A 23,141-nucleotide genomic window follows, 5' to 3' on the forward strand; every position below is an offset into this window, starting at 1 on the left:
GGGCGGCAGCTCTGGAGCCGGGGCACTCAGCGGCCGGGTCGCCTGGCGCTGCCAGCCCGGCGCTCGCCCCGCTGACGTGCGCCCGGAGGAAGGCGGCGGCCCCCCCTTCCCTCTCCCTCCCGCTGCACGCAGGAAGTTTATCTGGCTGCGGCGCTCCCCGGCCCGGCGCCCTGCGGAGGGAATTGGGAGAAATCCCCCTCGGTGCGCCTGGCCGGGGGTCTCCTCCCGGCCCCCTACAGCCTCCCAGCCGCCTGCAGAACGGAGCGGAACGGGTGGGGGGGCCCAGCCCGCCGCAGTCTGCCCGCCCTCCGTGCGCGGGGGCGGGGGCGCTGACTGCAGTGCCCGCTCCGGCGGCCGCGAGCGGGGGGAGGCGGCCGCGCCCCGGCTGCAGCCCCCCGCGCGGGCGGCGGCGCTGCGGGCGCCCCGGGAGCGCCCCCGGCGGCCACACCCCGCGGCGGGCCGGGGCCGGCGGAGGGGCGGAGGGAGGAGGCCGGCGCGGGGTGTCTCTGAGCCAGTTCTCGCGGTGCTGGCCAGGCTCAGCCTCCTTCCCCTCCCCGGCGAGCGGTGACTGTGCACGGCGGAGCGGGGAGCGCTGAGCCGGGCGCGGGGGGAGCCCGCGCCGCCCCACCGAGCCAGGAGGGAGGCCGCCGAGGAGCGCGCCCGCCCGGCCCGGTCCGGTCGCCCTGCCCCATGCCCTAGCGGCGCTGAGCCTCCCGCAGCCCGAACATGGCCACCACGGCAACGTGCACCCGCTTCACCGACGAGTACCAGCTCTACGAGGAGCTTGGCAAGTACGGAGCCCGCTGCGTGCCCCGCGCCGCGCCCCGCCACCCGCCACGGCCTCAGGACCCTCCGGCGCTGCCGGGAGCCCTGTGCCGGTGCCCCTGCTCTCCCGGGAGCCGAAGGAGGATTAGCCGCCGCGCTGTAATCCGGCTCTCCAACCCCGCGTCTACCTCAGCGGCATCGCCGCTGGAGGGAAAGGTGTTTCTGCGCCCCTGGGTCTTCCCCACCGCTGGATGGGGTGTCCCCGCAACCAGCCCTGGGCTGCGCGCTCCTGTTGCACCCCGGGACTTCCTCGCTTCTCCCCTTGCCCTCCTCAGGACCAGGCTGCCGCGTTCTTTTCCCCGCACCGTCTCCCTGCTAGATGTTGTCGTTCCCTTCAACTGTTTCTGCGCTGGGACACGGCACTGTTACTGCCACTCTGCGATGCTTCAGTCCCCACTTCCTTGTCCCTGTGAAACGACCAGGTGCTGCTGCACCGCGCTTCTCTCTCCTTCCCTCCCTCTTTTCCGCACTTGTCTCTGCATTGGCAGACCTGCTGCTGCACCCTAGGACAGGGCTTTGCAGGGGGACCCTGTGGGACACGAAAGCAGCGTAGCAGCGGCTAGGGTAGGATTATGGGGACAGTGCTTTCCTGGGTGCTGCTGCTCTCCCCCTCCCTCCCTTGCTGCACCAACTGCTGGGCTCTGCTGCATCTCTTCTCTCCAGCCTAGTGTCCCCGTCACTCCCCACACTGCTGCAGCTGTGTGTCACCAAGCCTGGGCCCCAGCGCTGGTGCTCACCTTGCTGCTTATTGGTTTGTATGTAGAGGTTCAGGAAGGGGAGAAAAAGGCAGGACTCTGCAGTATTGAGAGGATTTAAGCTATTTTAGGCTCTTTGTAGGGCTAAATGTCTTGTGGGGCCCTTGTGCAGCTTCTGTTCCCCTTTCTTACATATATGTGTACATTTGTCCATAGACACGGGTTCACATTCTTGTTCTGAAGGACTTTGAATTTTCTCCTGCTTTTTGCTTATTTGTCCCTTTCCCCTTTTCAGATCTTTCCTGTAAAACCGACTGTTATTATTTCCCCCCTGATTTTTGTTTTTTAAAAAGGGACTACTTTCAAGCACTTGTCTGTGTAGTCCTGTAGATTTTGAGTCCCTATCTTTTCACCTTGGTATCTGTTGTATTATCTCTTTTTTTCCTCACAGAAATCCTTCTTTCTTTGCTCTCAGACCTCTTCTCCGAGTGGCTCTTTGGGAATAGTTGTAATAATATCAATAGTTCCAGCTTGAGAAAATGTACAAAGCCTCGTAGCTTCTTATTTGCTTCATTAATAGGTACATGCTTATCCCTGTTTGCAGACGGGCAGGGAGACGTGAGAGAAGTAGTAACTTCTGCAAAGTGTTGCAGTGATTCCATGACCAAACGAGCACTTGAATGTGGGAGAAATGAGTCTTGGTTGTCTGATGTAACTGCTGGGGATACCGTCTTTGGGAGATGGACTTACAGCCTGGTGTTTGCAGCGTGGTTCTAGGCTGCCTGTCTGCTGTTCATCAGTTCCTTCCTGTCCTGTTTCTGTGCCTGTGTGGTGTCTGTCTCCTTGCACAGTGTGCTGTTCTCACTGCACTGTCCATGAGGAGCTCGAGGGGTCTTCAGGAAGCTTGAGTACCATACAGACTACGTTTTATTTGCTGATCAGACTGCATGTGCTGTTCTTCAGATTCTCATGTGTTGTTTCCTTCTCTATATGTCCTCTGCCCTGTCCTTAATTTGGTCCACTATGGGAATAGAAATTGCTGCTATTTATCATTTTCAGTTTCATAGCTTCTGCCCCCTTTGTTTTTCTTCTAGGGGAGCCTTCTCTGTGGTCCGCAGATGTGTAAAGAAAAGTTCATCACAGGAGTATGCTGCAAAAATCATCAACACCAAAAAACTGTCAGCCAGAGGTTAGTGTCTTGATCTACCCTTCTTCCTTTTATTAATAGAAAATACTTCACTGGAGTTGAAGCTGTAATAAGTTTAAGTAATCTGAAGTTGCTTGTCTCAGTCATTTCAGCATTACAAAATCATTGAGTTGTGTGGCAAAGAGGAGACTGAAAGGAGGTAGCGTAGGATGATAAAATAATTCCTATATCTGGGAATGAATACTCTGTGATGTTGTCTTTTTTTCTTTTTGAGATCTTTCTTCTGCAAGCTGAGCTAGAGCTATGTTTATATGAGATTTATCTATGTGTGTGTGTGTACCGATCACTCATAATAAAGAGAAGTGTTGCAGACTGATTTTGCTGAATGTCTTTTCTACCTAGGACATCTGTCTCACCAGAACAGACGTGATTATTTTTTTCTGAAGGATAGAAGCTCTATGCGTTGCTCCTTTCATGCTGCAGTTAAATGTGGTTTGTTTGGAAACTTACAAGTTTGCTTTCAAAGGCAGAAGTAGGTTGGATGGAGAGATCTTGTGAATTTCACTTCTCAACAGATGAGAACAAATATTTTTTTGCTTTTGTTAGTCCTGAAGGTTTCCAAAACCTGAAATTAGACTGTAGTCTCATGAAAAGAGAAAAAAAAAAGTTAATTATTCCCCCAAGGTTTTGGTTTTCTGTTTTCCAGGGACATCTGCATGCATAAAAGGTAGTATACCTCGTATTAATAGTGTGCAGGGAATGTGTATCTCCTACTGTGTAGGGAATCCCTAACAGGGATTAAAGTTGCTTCATGGGTGGCGTGGATGAGGGGGAGAATGAGAGAAACTTAACTGCAGTAAAACATGCTGAAAGCAGAGAGTACAACAAGTTGAGGTCCAAACGCAACTGTTTCTAGAAGAGATGAACAAGACAAGATCTAAGTCCTTAGAGGCCTTTCGGATCTCACAAAATTTATGTGTTAGGCCCTTGACTGTCTTGCTAGTTGAATAGATGGCTTAGTAGGGGAGTTGGTTGAGAAAGCAGGAGGAGGAGGTAAATTATTTAGAAATGAAGAATGTTTTGCCTAATCCCTGTATAAGAGAAAAATAGCATATATATTCTTTTTTGCTGGAATATGAAATGTGGTAAGAGTAGAAGATGGTTTGCAGAATGTTGAAAAATTTCCATTTACTGTAGTTTGGATGGAGAAGTAGTGTCAACAGTAGAGAGTGCCATGCCGTGAAGGTTTTTTTGTTGTTATGGGTTTTGTGTGTGTGGTTGTTTGTTTGTTTGTTGACTTGTGGAAGTAAGCATATGTGATAATGTGTTGTTTTGGCATTTAGCCTGAGAGAGGTCATGTTGGGGCCAACCAGCGGAGCCCTAGACTGTTTAGGAGGTGGCTGCAGATCCTGTGAGAATTGGTGTCCCCTCCATGGTCAGGTGACAGTGCCTGCTGATGTAGGTGGGGTATCCAATCTCTTGAGTTCAAAATTAGTTCAACTTAATATGGGAGAGGTTTGAAGGGTGGCGTTGCTTTGCTGACAGCCATTAATGCCGTGTTGGCTCCACAGAGTTCCCCGTCCATCCCGTAGTGAGGACTAAAGCTCAGGAGAGCCATCTGCTCAGATGCTAGTGGACACAAGCCTGCTTAGAGGAGGGGAAGACTAGCTGGGTAAACTAATTGCAAATGAGAAACCATTTTCTTACAAAAATGGTGGTATTGAAGTTAACTCTGGAGATAAGAAAAATTGGTAAAACTGCAGGATTAATAGAGTTGGAACAAAATTTAGAAGTGTATTAGCAAAAGTCCAAAAGCAGCGGAAGAACTGATTGAGTCAGTTTTTAAGTGCTTGGGTATCTAATGAGTTACAGAGGGAGCAATATATAGATTATAATTGTTTGTCATATTAGGGGATGACAGTTTTATGACCCAGCAAGTAAAAAAAGTAAGTATGGGTGAATATAGGCCATCTTTTGATCTACTGCTTACTTTCTAGTTTTCACACCTTCCTATAAATAAACTACATTGAGGACACTAGCCTGGTCCTCAGGTATCTAACTTGAGACACCTGACAATGATTTACTTACAAATGTATTGGTTAGTTAGAGGACAAGTGTGAGGAGAGCCAAGGAGGAAAATAGATGCTTCTGCTAGTACAGAGAAAATCAGAAACAAGAGACTGATCAGGTTTCTTTGCAGTCTTATCTGAGGACTGAAGAATCTGCATTTACAGTGAAAAGTGGCTAGTGACTTCAGCTCAGTTATTCCAGCTGTGTTTGCTGATAGCTCAAGTGGTTGGTATGAAAAGAGACCGAATATTTTGATAGGAACTTAGCGAATTCACCTTGGAATAGGTCTTTAAAGCACCGAAGGAAAAATACGTGCTATTTAGATACTACAGCTGTAAATCGGTGATTAGGGTGATTCGATTCAGCAACCTGAAAATGAAAGTCTGGGGAAAGGCATTTTAGAAAGCTGCCTCCCACAGGAGGAGAATTACAGTATTAATTCTGCAGTATCCTGGATATATGTTGTCTGATGCTTCCTTTCCCTGAGCTGGCACTTCTCCCTGCGGAGGCCGTGTCTGCCCGGCAGCATGTACACCCGGGGCTCCCTGTGCACCCAGCTGCCTGCCCGGCTGTTGCGTGGGTTAACCCACCCTCCTGACCTGCCTCTCGCATTGTTGGTTTTCTTCTAGGCTTGGTCACAGTGCCAGAATATTCCCTTGTGTAGGGACACTGTGCCCCTCTCCAACTTATGCATAGCTACACTTAACATTTTGTACTTTCTTTAGCAGAATTTGAACCTGTGTAGATACCTGATATAGTAGCTGCTAGTTCAAGAGGCAGCGTCTTGCCGCTGCTGGGAAGTACGTACAGCCCATTGCTGCTTCACGAAAGTTTTACCTGCTGTAGTGCTTCCCTTGATTATGTCCTGGGAAATGGTAATAAAACCTTGCTGTCCTTCCACAGTGTTTCTTGTCACCTTTCTTTTTCAAGACTCTTGATGAAGAAATACTAGGTAGCTGACTGGGAAGTGCTGAATAGCTTGCTGTACATAGCTGAAGAGGAGAAACACTTCAGGGTGAAATTTTTAAAGCAGGGGTGTCAAACTCATTTTTACTGGGGGCCACATCAGCCTCGTGGTTGCCTTCAAAGGGCTGAACGTAGTTTTAGGACTGTAGATTGTAGGAGTAGTTACATTTATACAGTCCAAAAATGACATTCTGCCCTTTGAAGGCAACTGCAAGGCTGACGTGGTCCCTGGTGAAAGTGAGTTTGACACTCCTGGCTTAAAGGTTTCTGTGTTACTTGACATGTTTATCAAATGGTTTTCTTAAAGCAGTAGAGAGATGAAGAGACATGGTGCTGTTAGAGGGCTGCTCTCTGAAAGTGAGGAGGACAAATGTGGAGCTGGTCTTTGTGAACAGCGGTCCTAACACCTTCAGGCTAGTATGCTTCACCCTTTGTAAAATGCGAAGTCAGATTTCAAGAGAAGAGTCTTTTTTTTCTCTGTTGTCTATGATTTTTGGATGCCTATTCGCTCTCTTTTAAAATAAATCATGTCAATAAGAGCTGGTCTAGACTAAAATTCATATTTCAGCTTTAATGAAGTATTTGCTATTATTCATATTGTGTTGATGCTTAAGATTGCCCAGTGAAGAGTATGCCAAGTGCTTCAATGTTAATTGGGGCCAAATGCTTGTGGGAAGGGAGAGGAAACAGACTTCACCTTAGTCAGCATTCAGCTGACATGTAAGAGCAGTGGTTATTACACATGGGGGAAATACAATGGCTCAGTCATCTGAAATTCCTATGGGATTGAACACACAGGCTTTTACCAGATACACGGGCAGAAGGAAGTAATAACTGTAATTTTTTGGAAGTTGTCTTGTGGGTGTCACCAGAATACCTTTTGAACATGAAAATTCATAGCTAGCAGTGCTTCAGTTCCTGAGCAGCAGTGAAGTTCAAATACAGTAAAGTTGCTTGCAGTGATCAAAAGGATCAAGAGAGAAGCAGTAGGAGCTTTAATAGCAGTAGGGAAATACCCAGGATTTGACTCTCCAGTGTACACTTTAAGAGACAGTCCTGCATTAGAAAGTAGTAGGCAGAGCTCTACCTGTGATAATTTGTAGGATGTTTTTAATACCAAATAGTATATAGTGATCCTGCCACCATGTGTAGGATTTTTAGCCCTTATTTTTTAGGGGTGGGGGGCTGAGAAATCTCTGTGCATTATATCTATTGTTAAATTTAATTTGCTTCTGAAAATCTTTAACTGTTGCAAGTGACATCTCTTGCTGAAAGAACTTAAAAGCAGCTGTCTTGGAAGTTAGATTATTTCACAGATTTCTCTTTACTGTGGCTTTGGTTTTGCCTGTGGAATAAAGATGTGTATTCTCTTCCCGCTCTCCATCTTTCCAAATTTGTAAACCAGATAAAAATTTTCAGTCTACTTAGACATTTTGTTGTTGTTCCTGTAGGAGATTATGTGGACTGTGGGAGGAGCAAGGAATTACTTCTATTTATCAAACACCAACAGGAATAAAGCTCTCTCTTTACACTTCCAACTCAGCTTTTTTTCATACACCTCTCTTGTCTTGGCTTTCAGTTCCATAGTGGCTGCTGATTTGGGCTTCACAGTATGTTTTGTTGAACCTGGAAATAGTAGTTTCACTGGACACTGGAACATTAGGTTTGAATGCTGCAGGACAAATTTCACAGCATCAGTTGCTAATTTCTATCTCAGTCTGCTCCGTAAATGTTCTTAGCCTGTGTTTGAGTTAGGACTCTTTTAGAGTGCTCTTTGGCTGCCAGGTTTGAAGTCCCCTGTGGGCCAGAGCACACCTGCTCGAGTTGGGAGCAGGCAGCGGTGGTGCAGGCTGGCACATCGGCTCTGGGTGAAAGCACGGAAAGCCCAGCATGCCGGTCACGCGTGCCTGAAGCAGAAATTCAGACTCATGTAGAAATGTCTTGTAACAGGTGCTCTCTGTGTGTACCTGTGTTTGTAGGCTGGGGACAAATGTCCTTTCTTGCAGTGGCTGGCACATCAAACCGTGTGTGCTCAGCTGCACTTGCTGAGCAGCCAAATCACGTCTGGTCATTTGGTGAAGGAGAGGAGCTGCCCTTCCTGCAGGGTGGGTCTTCAGCTGAGTGTGAAGTGCTTCCCTGCGCCCCGACTTTAAGAGATGCTGTGATTAATGGTTGCACTTGATAATCTTAGAGGTCTTTTCCAACCTAAACGATTCTGTGTTTCTACCACCAGCTACAGTGAAGGCTGGGGATTTTTTTGGAGGTTCTTGTGCACATGGAGGGATGCAGAGAGCAGAGTGCAGGGTATACGGCTGGGGTCTGCCTGCAGGGGTGACCATCAGGGGCTGGGGACTGCAGGGGAGGCATCGGTCCGTGGGCTGGATGCATGGATGATCAGTGGCTGAAGTCGCCACTGTGCATTGCAGCACACGTGTTTGTGGGGGGGGTGGCAGGGGACTGCTCTGCTGATGTCAGAAACTGCAGCCCTCTACCTCTGCCAGCAGCCTGCATCCCCCTCCTCCTCCTCCCTGCCTCTGCTTGCAGCCCCACACAGGGGAAGAGGGGTTCAAGCCACATATGTCACTAGAAGAAGTTTCATTGAAGGACGTGTCTGGAGAAGACAAGGAGTGTGTCTAAAAGGAAAGACCCTATCCTTGGAGGAGAGGTTGGAGCTGGGAGCTTGGCTGGGGTCAGCCTGGCTTTTTGCCTGCCCTACAACAGCAGTGAGGGCACGAGAGCGTTTTGGTGTGAGGGCAGAAGCTGACGGGGTGGCGAGGGGTGGTGGCCTTGCTTTTGCTGTGGCTCCCCATGGCCAGAAGCTGGCTTCCTCCTGCTGTGGATGTCAGTGATGGTTGGGGTTACCCCAGGTTGCCTCTCAGTTTACACTGTATATTTTATAAAGGAGCTGGAACAGAGCAGACAGGATTTCAGCTTGTGTCTGTCTTCTCAGTGGTCACATTGAGTATTAAATTTCCAGCATTAACAATGTTGGGGGGGGCAGTGGTCACACAGATTGGGCAGGAGTTCCTACTGCCTCTGTGTGAGGTTGGAGAAAGGGGCTTTGCGAGAGTTGGGTTTCTTGTTTTCCCGATATAAACTGAATTTGTGTGTGGCAGGGATGAGACTAACTCCCGCACGTGTCCTGAAGCCCTTGGCTGTAGAATATTGATCAGTGAGCAACAATTAAATATTTTGAGGTGTTCCTCCAGTGAAGAGTGGGATGTTGAGCACACCGTACATATTTGGGGCAGGGAGAGATACTTGAATGTCTTGTAAGTTGGATCCAGTGCAAAAGCTATACATCTTTTGTTGGTTTTGGGGTGTAGTGTGGAAATTCCACTGCTGCCAAATTTAATCCTTCTCTGGACAGTGCCAAAACCATCACTGCCAGAGGAGGACTCATCTGTGGATCATAAAGAAATTTCTGAAGAGTGTTCCCCCCTGCAAAAAAACCAGCAGCTTAACATCAGTGTTTGAAGAGAGTACCATGACAATCATTTTGTTCCCTTCCATGGCCTAGAAGTATTTTAGTTCTTCTCACCATGCAAATTGGATGAAGACAATTTTTAAAAGGGAAACACACTAATATAAAAATCTCTCTCCACTGTGTCCCCTATGAGCACCATCGATCTGCTTCACAACCCTGACAACTAGGGCATTGGTTCCCTTTTCATTAATTCAGGACTATCACCTGTTTTGGTGTTTCAGGTGTTTCTTTTTCTTTCCTCTGTTCTTGAAACCTCTCGATTTTCACCAAGATAATAGACTTTACCAAAAAAAAAAAAGTTAATTTGCCAGTGTTTGACTATAGAATGAGCTATTGCTCTTGGCTTAGCTGTGGGAAGAGGGCAATATCAGGATTACCAGCACAGGAAATAAGCCTTCAATGTTGTAAAAAGAAATGTGAAGTATCTCAGCTCATCATGTGTTTGTCTGCAACAGAAGTGATGTTAGTGCTCAGAATGGTCATCTTGGGGAAAGCGGAGGTGCATTGGTTTCTGATGGCCAAATGCATACTTAAAATTTTGAGCCACTCTCTAGATTTTGTAAGTGTGTGGAGGAAATGTCAAGCTGTAACTTAAATGACTGTAGTTCCTGCTGGCCCACATGACAATAAGCTTAATGCTTCAAAATGTGGGGTCCTATGAATTAGACTGACCTCAGGTTCCTTTTTGTACCTTCTTCAATTTACTGTCCATTTAAATATCACTGCGTACTTCTGTTATGGCTCCCCAAGCATTCTGGCATTGCTGTGTACATGATTTTTGGAGAAGAGTAGCAGAATACTTCTGAAGAAATGAGCCAGCAGTATCTTAGAAATCAGCTTTTTGAACACCGAGGGTAGCCAAAGATCAGTAGGGCATGGATTTAGCTTTCTGGAGGAACAGAGTCTATAGTTGGTAGATTTTGATTCCTAGTAGCTTTTTCCACCTGATACACTCTGGCTCCTTTTCTTCCTGTTTTAATTTTGAACTTGGTTTGAATGTTCATTTGTCTCTCATGGATTGGTTACTTTAACCAGTAGTTATATTAATCTATAATGCTTTAATTGTAAGCATCCCTTTAGTAATGCTGCTTTTACCCTCCTACTTTCCTCCCAGAGAATATTGCAGAATTCCTGTTCCTCCCACCTGTTAGATGAACAATCTGGGGAAGATAGTGGTTGGTGCAAGCGCCTAGTTACTGATGACTCTGAGACTAATTCAGAGATGTAAGGAGAGCTGGTAATGTTGTATTTTACCTTTTTATGATGGGATCAGGAAAGGAGGAGATAACTGTGGCTTTACTCCTGGTGCTGAGATCTGTCTCACCTTGCTCCTGGCAGAGTCAGAAGGAGAATTCCCCATCCCTGAGATGTGAGTGAAGTAAATGTGATGACCTTTCAGAGAATGTGTGTGTGCCTGTGTGTATAGATGTGACACTGTACTCTCAGCACTTTCATGTTATGTTCCTGAGAGCATGAGTTACGTGTCTCTCCAAAGCGGTGACCTGCTGTTCTGCTGCTTCAATCCAAAGTTCCCATCCTGAGTTAGCTGCTGTCTAAGCACCCGCAGCCCTGGGCTGGCTTGTCTTTCCTGTGGCTAGAGTCTGCTTAGCAGTGACACTGGGACAAGTCCATGTTAGTGTCCTGCTTCTGAGAAGGCTGCTAACAAACCTCTTCTCTTTGCTAGAAGGCACAGGTGATTTGGCTGTTGAATACAAGACCCTTTTTCCCTGGGGTGGTAGGGGTAGCATCTTTTTTTGCAGTGCTGTTGTTAGTGTGATTCTGTCAAGAGTCCCAAAACTTGAGCCGAGAGCTGTCTCGGAGAAATAGGCATTGTGGAAATGAAGACACAGTTAATTTAAAAAGGAAATAAAACCCATGCAAACTATCTCTGGGGAAGGAAGGTGCCCTTGAAGATGAGCCTTGGAGTAGGCATAGCTCTTTGGAGGCCTCCTGAGCCAAAGGCTAAATGGCAGAGAAGGCAAGGAGCTGCATGCAGCCTGCCTGCTGTAGCAGAGTTGCTGTGGTACCTCTGGGGGCTGTTGCCATGATGGCAGTGGCAAACAGGGACTGAAAAATTCACCAGATGCATGTGAGCCAAAGGATTAAACTTTCTCATAGGTGGAAAGGAGGAAGAGAGTGTGTGATGATGTTTTAACTAAGAAGAGTATCCTGGGGAGAAATAGCAGGCTCATTCTCCTATAGCCACTGGGATGGCAGGGGAGAATGCAGACTAACATTCCCTATACCCACAAATAACTCTAGTTCTCTGCCTCATGCTTAGAGCTTTTCTGCATTGGAATTGGTGCAAATAATGAAGTTTCAGTATTACCTGCGGGTTTCAGACTATCAAACATGATGCTAACCAGCCCGTACTAGCGTTGATGGTAGCACAGGCTGTTGTCATTGAAAATGTGTGATGCAAAACCATGTCAGCACTATTAGGTCTAATACTGGTCTTGACCCTGCATGCTGCTTTTGTCTGTGCTGGTTTCCCTTCCCAGAGCTGGAGAGGTGTCCCCGCATATCAGAGCTGATAGCATGGTGGGATGGGCCCAAATGGTGGGCAGGTGGTGTGTGAGAGAGGTTGGACTTGGGTAGTTTTCCCTCCACTGGAGTTTGAGGGAAGTCCTCTGTTATGGAGGCTGACCATGGTAAGGACTGATCCTAGAAGAGTTAGTGATTTGCAGTTGGCTGGGGAGCAAGGAGCTGGTGAGGGGACCTCTGCCCTCAGTGCCCAAAATCTTGGTGCCACACAACTTGGAAGGTGGTACCACGTGGTTGTTTGCAGTACTACAGGTTATCATGGTAGCTTTTTGCACACAGCTTCAGGAAGGACCTATCTGGTGGTGCCCAGCAAACCTCTGAGCAGCAGTAGACATACTGGCGTAAAATGTTTGCAGACTTAGTAAAATAGAATTGTGGTAATTAAAACTGGTTTCTTTCTAGAAGGGCTTCTTCAACTTCTTTCATTTTGTAAATGAATGTCTCATTATGATCTATGGAAAGTATAGATCTTTTCCCTCTAGCCCAAATCCCAGTGGGCTTTTTAAGCCGCTGTGAATACAGGCCATGAGTGAGCACAAGGATGTTTAGTCTCCTCAGCCAGTTCCTGAAAGCCTGTAGAAAGGATTCTTTCCTTTTCCTTCCCTCACTTCCACTCCTCTTCTAGGCATCTGAGTTAGCTGGTGTGGGCTGCAGCTTGTCTAGTGGAGTAACTCAGTATTTGGATGTGCTTTATCTTCTGCTGTTACTGTGTCATCTCCAGTAAGTCAGTTGGTGTAGACGGTGGTAAGTGATAGCCGTGAAGAGAGAGATGTCATTTCTTGGTGTTGAAGACAACTCTCCTTTGAAGGAGGAGGTTTTCTTAGTCCCAGAGGAGCTGTGAGTAAAGGAGAAGCAGTCTGACATAGTCTGAAGTGAAAAAATAAGAGCTAGACATCTTTAAACTTAAGTGCATCTTTCCCCCTGCTCCCCCCCCCGAGTCTTCTTTTATCAGTAGGACTGAGCATAAGGTAGCTCAAGAAGGTGAGTTTTACCCCAACTTCTCTCTTGAAGGAGATTATTTCCTGAACCTGTTGCTTTGTTCCAAGTCTGTGTAGGTTCCTGAAGGGTCTGCAGTTGGTGGTCTTGCTTCTGAGCGAGAGGTCTCCTTGTCTGTGCTGCAGAATGCAGTCAGTGTGTGAAGTTCCCTGCAGCTCTGGAGATGCGTGTGTTCATCCTACTGCTGTGTTTGGTGCTAGAGATCTGATGGGATACACCTGACTAGAAATGTGGCTACAGAGGGAGATGGTCCAGTGCTTTTTCTGGGATACACTTACTAGATGCACATTTCAAATAGCACAGGTGACCTGGAAGCTTTTGCAGGGAAAACAGCTTGTTAAACCTCTTCTTGTGTTGGTCTCCAGTGCTTGCGGAGTATACTTAGCATTTCTACTGTGGTGGAGCAGCTGCCATTCTGAAAATGTCCATGTATATCTTAGTTTTTGGTTTTGTTTGTTGTTCCCCCGCCGCCTTGTGTCAAAGCATATAACATTTCATGGTCGATGGGTCATGAAATCACCCAGGGTGGCTGGAGGAAAAACCAGATGTGGAAGAAGGAAGTTGTCTTTAGTGGCCCCTGTAGCCCCCAGGGACTTGCTGGAAGGTTGTTCTTAGAGGCTAATAAGAGTACAGCTTGGTGATGCCAAGCAGGAGTCCTTTCTGTTTTTTTGCCCAGAGTTGGTATGCTGTTAAGTTTAATTTTGCTTGCCTTGGGCCTCTCTATGTGAGCTTTGCGTATCAAATGTCCCCTGTTGAGATTGTTTTGGAGAGATTGGAAGAGTTGGAGTTGCACAGCTTTATTTTATAATTGATGCCAGTGTAGAGACAGAGCTCGACCATGATGGATGTGCTTCTTCAGTGCAAGTTAAAGTAGTGATTCATAGCTCTTGTGTTACTTTAAATATTCCTGATTTTTGGACTGCAGAATTGAAAAGTGACTTCTAGCTCTGCCCATTTTTGTTTGACTTGTATGGCATCTGGCCTAGAATCTGCCAGCTCTGCAGATTAGGATATTGTGTTGCGTCTACTGCTTGTTATGAAGTTGCCCAGATTAAAATTTTCAGTGTTGCCTGATCAGCGCAGAGCAATGATCCACAGCCTTCTCTGTCTGGCTGAATTGCTCTTCTACTTAATAAGGATGATGTAGAGGAGTGAAGTGTTGGTCAGCTCGTCCTTTGTGTGGAAGCATTTCTACAGCAGCACACTGGGAGTCTAGCTCTCATAACACATTTGTTTGTCTTCTCCAGACAGCCAAGTTCAGCATCAGAGATGTGAAAAAAGAGGAACAAGGTAGTTTGCTGTTTTGATAACCATTATCAAATATTGCTGAGAAGTCCAGGTGACTCTGGCTGCTGCTAGCAGTTCATGTTGCTGCAGAGCTGGCTACCCAGCTTTAAGGAAGCATATTATGCCTTTTTAACTCTGTGCCAGTGTTCACTTGTTTTTTTTCAGTAGTCCTGAGACTGAGCTTAAAAACCTTTCCCTCCCACCACCTCACAAATAGTCAAGAAGTTTCTTGGCTTTCCTAGGCTGTTCAGCCTGCTCTTCTCCCTCTGATGAAATATGAAATGTTAACTGCTGAAGTTTGTTGTTTGTTTTTCTTTTGAAAAACACAGCTAAAACTCCTTCCCCATCTTGGAAGCAAAACTCAGGTCTCACCGATGCGGTTTGCTTATCTGAAGGGGTGGTGGGGGCTGGCTTGGGAACAAGGAAACATGCAGCTCGACTGAGCCAGAGGAATTTATGTTCTTCCTTCTGCATCGTTGAATTCCTGGATCCTGCATTGCAGTGACTTGGTACTACTGAGACTGCCACACTATTACCTTGTCTGATAACAAGCTGTAGTCTGATACTTATTTAGCTAGTTCATCCAAACCCATTGGCACCTGATGAGATCAGCTGATGGGGAGAAGGAAGGAGCTCATGTCCAGAAATGAGCTCACTTGGTGGGATTTCTTGTTGCTAAGCTGTTGCACTTCAGGACCCTCTGTGTATAGTGGGATCAAGACAGAGTGGCTGGAATTCTTGCACGAGTTGCGGTCACTGTGTGTGCAGAGGAGAGGTCACTGGTGTGGCTGTGTTGCCTTTGGAACAGCTCTGTGCCCTGCTGTCTTGCTTACTGCATGTCCACTTTAAGAGGGTTCATCTGCAATGCAGCTGTTAGCAGGGAAGTTCTGTAAATCAAGAGGGAGCAAGCGCAAGTGAGCCCGGTGTCTGCAGTTGTGGCTGGGTCCTCCCCACAGCACAGGGAAACTTGTTCAGAGAGACTTTTTGTGGGAGGAGGAGAAAGGGACGGCAGCCTAGTGCTGATGCTAGAAGCCCCTCCTTTCTGTGCCTGTGTCTGCACCAGCAGCTCAGGAGGTGGAAGACATGTGGAAAAGCACAATGGTCAGCTGCCTTGGAACTAGAAAGTCCTGTCATGCTTTTCCCCTCCTCACTCCTCTGCCACAGAGTCTAATCAGGTGTTTGCTTAGGGCTGATCTGTCAGGATGTCTTCATTGCACACTCCCTTCTCACACAGGATGTCCTGTTACAATTCAGAGCCTGTGAGCTTCTGCATGTGACTCAGAAACGCACAGAGGCCTCATGGGTCGCAAGTTTATTACTGTGCCCTCCTCTGTCAGCGCAACCACTTGTTGGTGCCCTGTGGGGATGCTGATGCCGGAGAGAAGCCCCACAGGTGAAGTCAGCTGGAAGACCATGGTGGTGCATGTGTGGTACCTGACAGGCTGAGGACCGCTGCTGAGTGATGTGGTATGGGGAGGCGGAGAGGGGCCGTGTGCTGCGGGTGCGGGAGCCCTGCTGCAAGTGGGGCAGATGTGCTGGCTGAGGGGGAGCTCTGCAAGGGCTGCAGCCCCTCAAATGCATGTCTGGCTGGGGAGCATATGGCTTAGAGCACATGGCTGAGAGCAGGCAGCTTACTGTTCTGCCCCTCCCCTGCCCCTCTGCATCTCCAGTGTGCAGAAGGCCTTTGAAAGACTGCCGGAGTATCAGCCATGCATGGGAGTGCTTGTGGGATTGCTTACTGGTTCCCCAGCCACAAGTTCCTGAGGATAATCTAGAGAAGAGAGTCCTCTGTGGTTTCTATAATTAAGTAGCTGGGAAGCATGATGCCTTCCCACAGGTATCTGCAGGGGTATCTGGAGCTCCATGGGCCGGAGCTGGAGAGGGCCCCGCAGGACCTTCCTTAAAGGCATGAAGTACATGGGGAGAGTGCATGCTCCTTTTCACTCTGGTGCTTAGTGGGCAAAGCTCCCTCCTTTGTTGCATTTAAAAGTATTCTGTGCGGACTTGGTTCTGGGTTTCTACTTTGCTTTCTTTAATATTTCAATTTGTGAAAGCATTTCTTATTGACAGTCATTGGTGATGCAGGAGAAACTGATATAACATTCACCACCTGCTTTTCCCTCTTTCCTCTCTGCCTCTCCTGTTTGCCTGGACATTCATTGTCCCTCTTGTAATAACCGAATTGTAGTAACCATGTATAAGCAATGTTCCCTTCCCCTCCCCTTTTGCCGGGGGACTGGCTGACTTGTTGTAAGAAGCTATTTTTAGGATTTGCTTCCTGGGATATTCTACCCGTGGCCAGTTATGGTGATGAAAATGTCACTGAGATGCAGAAAGGACTCCCAACTCATTGCTAGCATGCCTGATCTTTCTGTCGTAAGGGTGTTTGTGGGGGACATGAATCCCTTGCCACTACATCACCTGTGATTAGGGAGACAGCTACAATGACTGTGCAGCATGACTCCCTGTGTGGAAAGCACACTGAGCTTCCAGGATGATAGGCTGGTTTGCAACTGAATTGGCCTAGAGAAGAAGAGTGAAAAAAGGCAAGCAAGCCTTTCTTTGATTGCGCTGGAGTTTGTTTCTGCCATTTTTCTTTTTTATACGTAGGGCTATCAGTGCTGCAGAGCTGTGTGTTGGTGTACAGGGCTGTCCCTAACAGGCAATTTGCTCCTTGTACTGGATGTATTAGGTTGCACTGGGTTGCTGCCAAATGCCTGGTCTAGACTAGAGGAGAAGGTGTGTGCTTATTCTTTTCAAACACCTCTCCCAGCCCAGATCTGCAGCTTGCAACACCTGAAAAAATTAATCTTTATGGCAGCTGTAGCTAGCAAAGCATGAATGTAATATGGGCCAATTACAGAGCCCAGCAGAATGAGGCCTTGAATTGATAATACTCAGTCTCTGGTGCCAGTGATGGCTTAAGGAGCACCTGCCTCTTTCTCTGGAGGCATCTCTTCCCTCCCCTGTATCGTGACAGGTCTCCTTCCTTTTCTGTTTCATCCCTTGAATGAGCAAACCATGTTCAGAAGATCCCTTTGGTAAGGAATTACTGAAATGTTGGGGATGGGAAGGCATTTGGTTTCCAGATAGGTTTCTTAGAGCAGCCGTGGAAGTGGCTGCTTGGCCGTAGCTCTGGGAACCAGGATCTCCTGCAGTTGGGAAATGTGCACGAGGGATTGTGTGTTAGCACACAGACCAGTGGTGTGGAGAGAGCTCTTGTGTGCCCCTATTGTACTCCTGGAAGAGGGCACGGGGAGCAGAGAGCCCTTGAGTGGCTTTGGATCAAGGTATTATAGCAGAGAATATTACCTTGTATTTTGGGTCTGGGACTGGGAAGGTGGGTGGCTGCAGCGCAGGGTGGCGGTGGCAGCCTGGAGGGGCTGGGCACTGTGCCCGTGCGATGCGCAGCCTTGCCAGCTGCCCGAAGGGGGCCTGGTTCCAGAAGGGTTGGGAGACTGGGAGACACTCCTGCCTGCTGACTAGATAGCATCTCCAAAGTTATCGGTGCTTAGAAACAGTCTTGTGTATGTTTTTAAGTAATCCTTGCATTTAAAGTTCCTTGACTTAGTGGTAACTTTTCCTCTTAAAATGTCTTCTCACTGTCACATTTCTATACAATACCTAGAAGTACCTGAGAGTTTTATGAACTCTTCAGGAGCTGGAGGCAGCCACACTGTCTCTTCTTCCCTCACCTCATGTTCCCAACTGCTGCGTGGATTTTACTGGTACATGGTGCGTTTTGCCTTTTTGTATAGAAGTGTTTTGGTGGCTCTGCTATAGATGATATCTGGTGTGGCACATATGTGCATTTTAAGTCTTTCCTCTCTGAAATTTCTGGGTAGCCTGTTCTGTATTTACAGCTTGCTCTGCTTAATTTAAAGTTATCCTGGTATCACTAGGGGAATTTAGTCTTAAAATAGATGGTTTGGCTTTTTTTTTTTTTTTTTTTAATTATTCTAATCCTCTGAGTCTTGCTGTTTCTTTTTGTCAGAAGAGCATATTTTGACAGAAGTATTATCTCTTTCGGAGAGGAGTGCAGAACCATTCATCTATGACCTCAAGAAGATTTTCCACTTAGTTTACTCCTCTGGTTCATGTCCCTCAAATAGCAAATCAAAGCAGCATTTCCAGCATTCTTCCCTCTCTCAACTGGTTGCAAAAGCTAAAAAATAAGTGATGAATATAGGTTTGCTGTTGCATGGACACAGCCCCTCCCCAGCATGTCTCCTGCAGTGCAGAATGGTGTTCTGCTGAACACCACTAATAGGAACATGCAGAAATTTTGTGGTTTCTTGTTTCTCTCCCAAGGTTCCATCATTTGTGTTCAAATGTAGATTTCCTTGGTTCATTCAAAAGAAATCCAACTGTTTGACCAATGGTGGCATTATCATATAGTGTTTTATTCAAGGGCCACATCATATTGGAAAACTGGGGGCTGGATGCAGTAGGTCTGCAGGCTTGGGCAGCCCTGACAGTGACGGCTGAATTGAAGGGTGTCAGGGCTGTATGAGGAGCCTGTGTAGCCCCTCCTGCTTAGGACAACCCTATGGTTTCTGATCATACATTGGTAAAGGTGAAGTCAATGCCAGGAACTTCCTCTTCCATGTAGAGTTTTTCCCAAGGTATCATTTGTGATTTGCTCTCTCCTATGGAAAGGGATGGATGTTTAGTCTTGTTTTCAAGCCGTTTTGTTTCCACACCCTCCCCAGCTCTTGTCCTCCCAAAATTTTTCTTCTGCCTGAACAAAGATCCTTCCCCTGCTCTGTGCTCCTCTGCACTACCGGGAAAGTGTTCCAGCAGGTTTTTTTTAGCCATGTGCTCTCTGTCTTGCTTCATTGTTCCCCTCATCAAATTCATAGTGCATCAATAGCTTCCTTTGTCCTTCCAGTACCACTACTGGGGAGGGAAATATTAGCCCTGTTTTACACTTGGAAATACTGAGAGAGGTGCAAATTTTAAAGTGCTTTCCAGAATGCTTGGCAATAAGCCATGATGAATTAGGAAAAGAGTCCAAGTCATATTCTTTGCTACAACAGTGATAAGAAGAGTGTAGGTAGAAAAGAGACTGTGGGCATTTGGCAGGAAAATAACAAGGGCTAAAGCATGTAATATTAAGAGGAGATGTAGCCTGGTTTGCTGGTTAGAGAAATAAGATTTTGGTGAGTTCCTTCTACTACTTTTCCCTCTGATTTGCTTATTGTTTATGGAACATAGCTCTGAAATACATTAAGTCAGGCATGCCATGTTGGTACCTGCCTTTGGACTCTCTTCCTTTCTGTTATTTTTTGTGTGATAAGAGATGGTTTGAAAACTATGGGTAATTGCTGCTGATACAGAAGGCGCTTATATAATGCATGTGACAATAAACAGCACATGAATTTTTTTGTGTTTGTGAAGACTAATTGGTAAAAGTAAAGGAGATCACTTAGATATAAAATTGTTTCCTTGTATCAGTTGTAACTACAGGAACAGGGACAGTAGCATCTGCAATGGATTGCTTTCTGAAGTGAGTAGAAGTAAGGTAGCAAAAAATAAAATTTCAATCTGTAGGAGCAGTAGCTGTACCCAAGAGTAAAAATAAGAGCAGTCTTATGACAAGAATTTAAGTAAATTCTAAAGTTGGCTGCATTTCAGGATCTGAGTAAGTAATTGAGTCAGTTGTGAGAATTTAGATTATGGGATGCTGTCAGGAAACCGTTCCCATTCCCCACTCACTGTGTCTCTGGCTAACTCATCAGTCTGTTTCTGCAAAGATTTCCTACCTCCTGGAAAATTTGTAAGCATTCACATTAATGTATGGTTAACACATTTGAAGTCTTTCCAAAGGAAACAGCTGTAGATTCACAAGGTATACGGCTGCAAGCCCTCTTGATCATACAATAATGTCAAACTAATATGAAGTCTTCAAGAGTAGAACATCCTTTGCCACCCAGGGAGGAATAAAATCTTGGATGTGTTTAAGGAGATTACTGTTAGCTCGTCAGAAGGAATAATGAGAAGTTATGAGACAGAGCTGAAGACCTACCATTAACTGAAAGCTGGTTCAGGGGAGGGAATGACCAGAACGCTGTTCTACACTTAATAGCATGTATGCCGGGGATACTGCTCTCGTTTCAAATAGTGTGACTCAGTTTTTGTTTAGAAGGCAGTTACAAACCTTGGTGTGGAAGTGTTGGAAGGAGTATCCATATGAGGGAGGGAGTGAAGGGAAAAGGAAAATACTAGGGCAAGGTGGAATGTGATTCAGGTTAATTATAGTGTGCTGTGAAAAGTAGTTAGATGTTCTTGTGTGCCCTTTCTGTAATAAGAGACAAATGTGGTTATGCAACAAATTGAAAAACTTATCTTTTCAATAATTCATTTCAAACTTGCTGCCTTGAGACAAATATCATAGATTGGAAAAAAGGATGAGAAACTTGTGTGCAATTGAAGTCGGCATAGTTGGAGAGGAATCCTTTTTAGAAAGTAACGGGTTTACTGACTTATTTCTTCAGGTTATTTCTATTTGGCACGGGGAGATTAATCCCTTCTCCCCTTTGCACAAGGTGACTGGGACAGTCTTGAAACATAGTTCTGTATCTTTTTAATTTTTTTTTTTAATTGACAGATTTTTTTCTCCATGATTTCAGAGCATACAAGGTTCCCTTTGGAGATACGCTCTTTCCTAGCACCACAGCACGAGAGCAGAAGATGAGGGAAGGGGTGGAAATTTGATTCCAACATTGGGAGTGATCCATCCTATAGCCTGATTTTAAAAAATAAACAAACAAAACAAACCTAACCAAAACCCAAAATGAAACCACAAAAAACCCCAACCAACCAAAAACACACACACACAAAAAAGAAACCCCGAAATCCACCAAAACCAAACAAGCAAAACACAAGGAAAAACAAAACAAAAACCCAACAAACAACAACCTCAAAGGACATCCAGCCACTAGCGTTTTTCAATCTGTCTTTTCTGCCATCTGGCTATCCTAATGTTGCAGCATGTTGTAAGTTGAATTGTTGCTATTGTACCTGAATTAGCAGGTTTCAGCCACCATTGGTTACAGAATGCAAGACAAAATGAATTAGTGGTCTGGCAATGAGTGTATATTTAATTTAGGAGCTGACAGTACTGCCCATTGTGGCTTGACTTTCCCCACTTTTGGAACTTGTGTTTGTTTGCACTTGAGCTTTGTTTTCTTTGTTTTTAGCATGTTAGAATAGTGTGCAATGCTTCTGAGGGCTCATGCTGGTGCATAGACCTATGCTAATGCTATTACACATAGTGTTTTGGCCTTCAGGTTCCAAAGAATTTTTGTGGTAGTTTGAGAGCTTTTTTGGTGAAGGGCAGCAGAGAAGATAGCAAAGGGAAAGCCTCAGGAACCAGTACTGTGACAACCCATTATGCTGTTTTTAGAAGTTCTGTGTGGTTCAGGTCTACATAAAAGACACTTGAGAAGCATTTTATTTTTTATTTATTTTTTCCCCAGCTTTTTGCCTCCTATGAAAATAAATGTTAATACTGTGAAGAAAGGATGTGAAGCACAGTCCTCCCAGGCTCAATCCTGTGAACGGCCTGGATGTGGTGCATGGTTGGAAATAACGTTTTACACTGGAGCTATAAACATTGTTCCACTTCTCTCTGTGGGTGATAAGCTGGTCACCTCCAAACTGTTTGTTCGTGACTAGAAATTCAGGTTAATTTAAGCAATATTTCTATCAAAAGCATGAAGAGTATGATGTCAAACCTTCTCTGTAGAAAATTATAATATAACTTATTAGCTCATTCAATGCACAAGTCATAGAGAAATCAACTGTATTACTAACTGAAAACCCTAATGATTCCGCAGGTTTTGTGGAGCCCTGAAACACTGCAACAAATTGGGTAGCTGCTTCTCTGACTCTTGAGAGTGGGGTTTAACTACTGCCTGGGCTGACCCTTTTGGCAGGCAGCCTGCAGTGGCCCCTGTGCTCAGTGCCTCTGTAGCTTCAGGACAGTGAATTTCTGGTACAGTCTTGTCTTTCAGGCTCCCATGAACACACATCATTTCAGACTTTAAACTGAAGTGAGAGTTCACTATTCAGAGTCTGGCTCTTTGAGGGGAAAAACCATAATATATATTTGTTCTTTTAAGTTGCTTATGTGCCTGAAATTTAAGGATATGGTCACTTCATAAATCCGTGATGTGATTGCTAACCCCAAAGATCTCTGAAAGTTTTTCTGAAGTAAAAAAGAGGAGATGTTGTGTTTGTTTGTTGGCTTGTCCCCAATTGCTGTGTTTTAAAATGAAGTGTTGTTCCTTTTTAAGTCATGAAGTATACCTTAATTGCAAACTAGAGATCTTTAAAGCCATCTTTCTTTTAACTGTCAGTTCATTTGGAATAACTATGAAGCCAAATGAAGGGCAAATAGCACTTGGGTTTGAATTATCAGTGTTTATGGAAAGGCAAACTGTTTCTTTCTCTCCTGCCCTTGCCCCAATTAAGGGCATTGCTTTTGTGTGATGTAAACTGCATTTAGTAATGGTCTTGTGCTTAAGAGCTTCTAGTTAATGAGACCTATTAACAGTAATGAAAAATGGCATCCTTAAAGTGCAGACCTAGTCAGAAAAATTATTCTCCAGGAATGGCTGGATGGATGCATACCCTTTCTTGGTTTATTTAATTTACAGGATGGGGGAGGAGCACAGTCTTGGCTCTGAAACTAATTATTCTACTACAAATGTGCCCATGATCTGCAGTTCCCACTGGGGATTTGCAGGGCTGGGGCTTCTAGTGCTGAAGAGCTTCCCAGACTGAGCCTAGCTGAGACTGGGGTAGGCTTGACTTTGCTTTCCCAAGCCTCAGAGGGAGTAGCTGTAGTAAAACCCAGCTTTTTGTCTGCTGGAATGAACACATCTGAGTCAGCAACACACAGCAGTTGCATGGAGCAGGAAAGTGATGTTTTAAAATAATTATTCATCTGGCTATGTTTGTGTTTTAGTGTCTTGCCACCTCCGCATCATGTGCTGTTTTAGTTGGGAAGGATATGCATTGCTTTTCAATATGTGAATTATTCTGCTTAAGGAAAGGGAGGGTGAGCAACAACTATATTGGATCTGAAATACAAAAAAAAAAAAGCGCCCCACGTTCC

The 23,141-nt window shown here is 45.8% G+C and overlaps 1 protein-coding gene across 7 annotated transcripts in view; it reads left to right on the forward strand.

The window, feature by feature from the left end:
• The first annotated feature begins 295 nt into the window (after nucleotides 1–295).
• CAMK2G (calcium/calmodulin dependent protein kinase II gamma) overlaps nucleotides 296–23,141 on the forward strand; it is a 119,004-nt gene continuing 96,158 nt past the window's right edge. For 3 of the 7 annotated variants that reach the window (XM_080347808.1, XM_080347812.1, XM_080347811.1), the window contains exons 1-2: nucleotides 296–791; nucleotides 2,615–2,709. In XM_080347808.1, the coding sequence (XP_080203934.1) occupies nucleotides 2,668–2,709 (42 nt within the window). In that variant the 5' untranslated portion in view covers nucleotides 296–791; nucleotides 2,615–2,667. The remainder of the gene's footprint in view (nucleotides 792–2,614; nucleotides 2,710–23,141) is intronic. The other 4 variants (XM_080347806.1, XM_080347807.1, XM_080347809.1 and 1 more) reach the window with 3 other exon arrangements.

Source organism: Nesoenas mayeri (genome assembly GCF_963082525.1).
Source record: "Nesoenas mayeri genome assembly, chromosome: 7".
Lineage (NCBI taxonomy): Eukaryota > Metazoa > Chordata > Aves > Columbiformes > Columbidae > Nesoenas > Nesoenas mayeri.